The sequence below is a fragment of the Engraulis encrasicolus genome, chromosome 10 (assembly GCF_034702125.1).
Source record: "Engraulis encrasicolus isolate BLACKSEA-1 chromosome 10, IST_EnEncr_1.0, whole genome shotgun sequence".
NCBI lineage: Eukaryota > Metazoa > Chordata > Actinopteri > Clupeiformes > Engraulidae > Engraulis > Engraulis encrasicolus.
Window position 1 is genome coordinate 40,914,143 of NC_085866.1, and position 5,713 is coordinate 40,919,855.

Here is a 5,713-nt window from a genome sequence, read left to right on the forward strand (position 1 = left end):
TAGGCACCGGGACTTATGCAGGCACGCAAATACAGTCAAGCACAATTAATGATGGACTGGAAAGTCTATTTTTGAGATGTAGCCATCCTGTTTTTGCTCATCTTGAGGAAAGAGCTGGAAACACTTGGAAAACAGACGGGGGTAACTTCTAAGACAATCCCCCGGGTAGTGGACATAGTGTGACAGCGATTCAGACACCGCTTAGGAAGAGACCAGTATAAATAAAATACATTGTTATACTGTAATTTCACACAGGTTTCTTTGAACGGCTATTTTTAAGATGTGGAAAGCAGCCAATAAAGTATAAAAAATAAAAAATATTTGCAAAATGTATGTTACATTTTTACATTTGTGTGCCTTGTGCAAGCATGCATGTGTCTATGCATGCAGTGTAGGCCTACTGTAGTGTGTGTGTGTGTGTGTGTGTGTGTGTGTGTGTGTGTGTGTGTGTGTGTGTGTGTGTGTGTGTGTGTGTGTGTGTGTGTGTGTGTGTGTGTGTGTGTGTGCGTGTGTGTGTGCGTGTGTGTGTGCGTGTGTGCGTGTGTGCGTGCCTGTCTGTCTGTCTGTATGTCTCTGAGTAGTGTCTCTGTGTCTGTATTTGTCTGAGGGGGGTTGTTAATTTGTTTGGGATGGTTTATGTGTGTCTGACTCTGAACACATGAGTGTGACTGCATTTCTGGCTAGGAAGGCTGCCTGATGGGGACAACAGAGGCACTAGGTGGAGACAGAGAGAATGACAATCACGGGTCACATTCCCCACCAGGGTTGAGAGAGAGAGAGAGAGAGAGAGAGAGAGAGAGAGAGAGAGAGAGAGAGAGAGAGAGAGAGAGAGAGAGAGAGAGAAGAGAGAGAGAGAATATATGCACTCTATGGAAATAATATTGTCTCAATCAAATAAGGATCGTCCTCTGCCTGGTGTTTTATATTTACTGCTGATATGCAAAGCACCATAAGAAATCTTAGGGAGGAAATTCCTTGTTCTCCTCTCGCTGGGCTGTGATGGGATTGATCATGTCTAGGGGAGCCATGAGAACAATTAAAAGCAGCAGTGCTGCAAACAGACACATAGCCGTCATGCGCAAGCAGGAAAAATAAACTGTGTGTGTGTGTGTGTGTGTGTGTGTGTGTGTGTGTGTGTGTGTGTGTGTGTGTGTGTGTGTGTGTGTGTGTGTGTGTGTGTGTGTGTGTGTGTGTGTGTGTGTGTGTGTGTGTGTGTGTGTGTGTGTGTGTGTGAGTGAGTGTGTGTACTGCACCAATCTACCCAAGTGAGGCCACTGCTATCGGAGCACACCGACAAGGTGGGGCCCTGGCTCCAAGTGGGGCCCAATTCCTGGACCCCACATGTTTTGACCCCTGTTGCTGGGGTAGTTTTATTTTTACTGCAAGTAAAGGTATAAAAACATTTCCTCACTGCCAGGTTAGGGTTAGGGATTGTTTTAGTTTGGGCACAGTTTAGCATTATTAAGCTATTGTTAGAGTTAATGTGAATGGAAAGATAGGAAGGTGTGTGTGTGTGTGTGTGTGTGTGTGTGTGTGTGTGTGTGTGTGTGTGTGTGTGTGTGTGTGTGTGTGTGTGTGTGTGTGTGTGTGTGTGTGTGTGTGTGTGTGTGTGTGTGTGCGCGCCAGCGTGCGTGCGCATGTGTGTATTTACGTATGTGCGTGCCTTCGTGTGTGTGTGTGTGTGTGTGAGAGAGTGCGCGCGTGCGTGTGTGTACGTTTGTGTTTGTCTATCATGCGTTTCATTTGCGGCCCTTGGAAGCCCCAGATGAAAAGTGCAAAAACACACAGAAGTATACTTGAAGCAGACTTGGTGACGTTTTGAAAAGCAAACATCAAGACGGTTCACAGGGTGCATTGAGATTTTGGGAAGATCAAAACATCAACACCCATCTTAGCGCTAGATTGTCTTGTTAGTCTGCCGGGGCTTTCATGGTCGTACCTGACTGAACACTGAGTGAGCACCTGCATACTGGGTATTTAGCTGTTATCACCATTTGTGTGTTGTGTCACAGTTATTTTTTCAAACCACTCTAGACGTCAATTGTCTGAATGCCTGAATGCTGCGCGCCACATACATTAATGGCGTGTCACAGCTTTTTTTTCATAAGTCTGATTCTTCTGTTAGACCTGAATATATGATAACAAATAAATAGATCCTTCCCCCATCAGTTGTATTAGTAAATCTCTCTCTCTCTCTCTCTCTCTCTCTCTCTCTCTCTCTCTCTCTCTCTCTCTCTCTCTCTCTCTCTCTCTCTCTCTCTCTCTCTCTCTCTCTCTCTCTCTTTTTTTAATCTTCTACCTGGCTGCTGTCTACCTGGCTGCTGGCTACTTTAACAGAACATTAGTGTTTTTGATAAGCCATGCAGTTCTTGCGTCAGTGCAGTGTGCATATATGTAGGCCTGCAATTCCTCCATGAGGGATGAGGGATGTACTTGTATGTTAATGTACCATATCCATAGATGGGCTTACTGAATACACATACAAGCAAATTCTTGTTCATTCAAAAATATATATACAGAACCTCCATTATTGTCAGTTCTTTCTACCAATGCTATGCAGGAATGTGACATGAAGTGTAGAAGTTTGATTCTGGTATTTACAGGACAGGCCCCATACACAATACATTTTTTCAGGGTTAATTCAACACCGTTGTGAAGTGGACATCAGTGTTTACTTTAAGTCTCTAAGTGTTGAATTAACACGGCAGAACTAAACTGATTATTTTTACCGTGTTTATTTAATACACATTGTCTATGATTATACCCCTGATTATTAAGAGGGGCAATGAAATCAACACTAGTCACAGTAAGCTTTCCTCTTTGGTTGCACCACAGCACTGTACAGATCTGTCTCTTATTCAATTAACAAAGAGACTTACATAGCTCGGGTAAATTCTGTAGTGCCATGCTGCAAGTTACAGTAATAAACACCTGGAGTGATAACAGAATCCTTATTTTAGGGTTGGAAAAAATACTTTGCTTTAAATTCATTATGACACTGTTATGCAATAATAAAGCTCCAAATTGTGTTCTTATGTTCATAATGTTAAAATTCTTTGCCCGTAGCACTGCTGGCTGTCTCATCATGCCACAAAGTTACACAAATTCCTTGCAAGGCATAGTATAGTCTTGCAGATTACCCTTAAACAAGCATAGCCTACCCAGAGGAAAGCCCTGTGGACTCTCCAGCGAGGAGGAATGGGCACAAACGCGTGAGATGAGGAGAATGTGCACGACGTCACAATTAAAAGGCTTAATGGCCAGGAGCTCCCCTACAGATCACATCCCATTCACATCAAAGGCTCACCATAATAAAGACTTTGTAAAACTTACATTGAAATTCAATTAGGGCGTTGAATACATAACCAAAGACGTGAAAAATGAAGTCATAGGGGGGAGAGGGGGAGTGGGGAGGGAGGGGTGCAGGGTGAGGGGGGTGGGGGTGGGGGGTGGTCCCTTTTTCTTTTCCGCCCTGAGGCAAAAAGGAGCATTAATTTAATACATTCTGTGCTTTTGGTTTCCACGCTGCGCATTTGTTAAGTTCTACCGCACATTTCCTCCTTCACTAATGTACATAATACAGTAGGCTACACACTACCAAAGGACACATCACACAAAATGAGGAAATAGAAAAGGCTACTGACAGCCAGTCAGCCAGACAGCCCTAGGCTAAGCTCTGGCTTTTGACTGAGTGTCGTGAGTTGAATGAGATCAAATACATGGTGGAAAGAGATGAGATAGCAAAGAAATAGATTGTTGTATCAGTTGTTTTACTTGGAAAAGTGTGTATTATTTAACCACTTGTAGGCCCTATGTATTAAATGTAGCCTGTAGACAGGGTTGCTTCTGTTGTGTTGCCACAAACTATTAATTGTCTCTCCACTTAATGAAAACAAAAAAAGTTTGGTTCGGTGTTACCACTGCCAATATGCTGCACTTTCATCCACCCAAGCAAACAAAAACATGAACCCTCAGATCAGTGTCTCCCAAAGATGTGTGTGTGTGTGTGTGTGTGTGTGTGTGTGTGTGTGTGTGTGTGTGTGTGTGTGTGTGTGTGTGTGTGTGTGTGTGTGTGTGTGTGTATATGTGTGTGTGTGTGTGTGTGTGTGTGTGTGTGTGTGTGTGTGTGTGTGTGTGTGTGTGTGTGTGTGTGTGTGTGTGTGTGTGTGTGTGTGTGTGTGTGTGTGTGTGTGTGTGGGGCTGGGGCTGTGTGTGTATGTGTGTGCGTGTGTGAACTAATTAGCACATAACTCATTAACAAAGCTCAAAAAAAGAAAAACAAATATAGGTTTGTGTGGGGTCAGTCCCCCTTCTTACCCCACGTAATGAATTACAGAGTAATTAAATTGTGTGAAAGACTGTAAAGAGCAAAGTTGGGCGCATCGCGAGTAATGAAGAGAGAGGGGGTCAAGCGTCAGCAGAGCCAAAACAGCCCTTCGCTACCTCCCCCCCTCCCTCGGGGGCACCCAAACGAGCTCAGCCATGTTTGGTGATGACTTTGTTGTGCTTACCAGTAATGGCCTTTAAGGTCTAAAAACGCAGAGTGACACTTCAGTGCTATTAGCTTTATCTCACTTAGTCTCACTCGCTCTCTCTCTCTCTCTTTCGCTCTCTTGATTTTTTCACTCAGGCATTATGAGAAGGCAGACCCCCATTCAAGTCATTATAACTTCCTGGTCGGCCATGTTTGTATCAACATTTGTTTGTCTGTTTCATTTGATGGCAACTTCTGCTCAAGTGGGATGAAGGAAATCAACCAGATAATGCCAATCGATAATGAAATTTTAACCCACAAGTTAAAAACAAACTATTCAATGTTTGATCATGTTGTATGAATGTACAAAATGATGTCCAAAGTCAATGGCCTTTTCCATGTCCTCGTTTCTTTATTTACAGGAAGTGTACGAGATTTCCAAGGTGACAACCAGTAGGCTACAACACAAACAAAGACACATGGATTCAGGGACCAACAGACAAAGATGACTCCCACTCCCACACCTTCGCCACCCATTCTAGCACGCTGGAAAATGTATTTGACTAGTTCTGCTGGAGTATGTACTTCATGTCGAAGACACAAAGGAAGGAAAAAGCAGCACATCCATTTTCACAAATCTTTAAAAAGAACAACAGAATAGGGACTGGCACAAACAGTGCTAAAGTGGCAAGGGGACGCGAGTAGGGAGGTTGTTGTGAGTGAAAAAAACATTCATTATTCATCGTAAAACTATGAGTGTAGAGACGCTTTCCCTTGTTTCAACACGCATTTTTCCATTCCATTCTCTTGTTACTAAATTTTTCAAGACTTTTTTCATGTCAGATTGATGCTACTTATAATTACTGACTTTACACTAAAATCACAGCTGACATGTCTTGGTTGGTAAAGTGGAGCCTTTCTGAAGTGTGTGTGTGTGTGTGTGTGTGTGTGTGTGTGTGTGTGTGTGTGTGTGTGTGTGTGTGTGTGTGTGTGTGTGTGTGTGTGTGTGTGTGTGTGTGTGTGTGTGTGTGTGTGTGTGTGTGTGTGTGTGTGTGTGTGTGTGTGTGTGTGTGTGCTCGCATGTGTGTGTCACCTGGGAAGAGAGCGAAAGAGATTTTGAAGAGGAGAGGAAGTCTCATGAATCATTAATGTTCTCTCCGGAAAATGTGACAAAATCATTTGAATTAACAGAAAAGACGTGGCGCCTAATTGAAAAGTTTTGACTTATTCATACATTAT

At 43.2% G+C, this 5,713-nt stretch overlaps 1 protein-coding gene across 1 annotated transcript in view; it reads left to right on the forward strand.

Moving 5' to 3' along the window:
- c10h1orf127 (chromosome 10 C1orf127 homolog) overlaps window positions 1-5,175 on the forward strand; it is a 21,170-nt gene extending 15,995 nt beyond the window's left edge. Inside the window, exon 11 of the mRNA XM_063207631.1 lies at window positions 4,897-5,175. Within this exon, the coding sequence (XP_063063701.1) occupies window positions 4,897-4,931 (35 nt within the window). The 3' untranslated portion in view covers window positions 4,932-5,175. The remainder of the gene's footprint in view (window positions 1-4,896) is intronic.
- The last annotated feature ends 538 nt before the right edge of the window (window positions 5,176-5,713 follow it).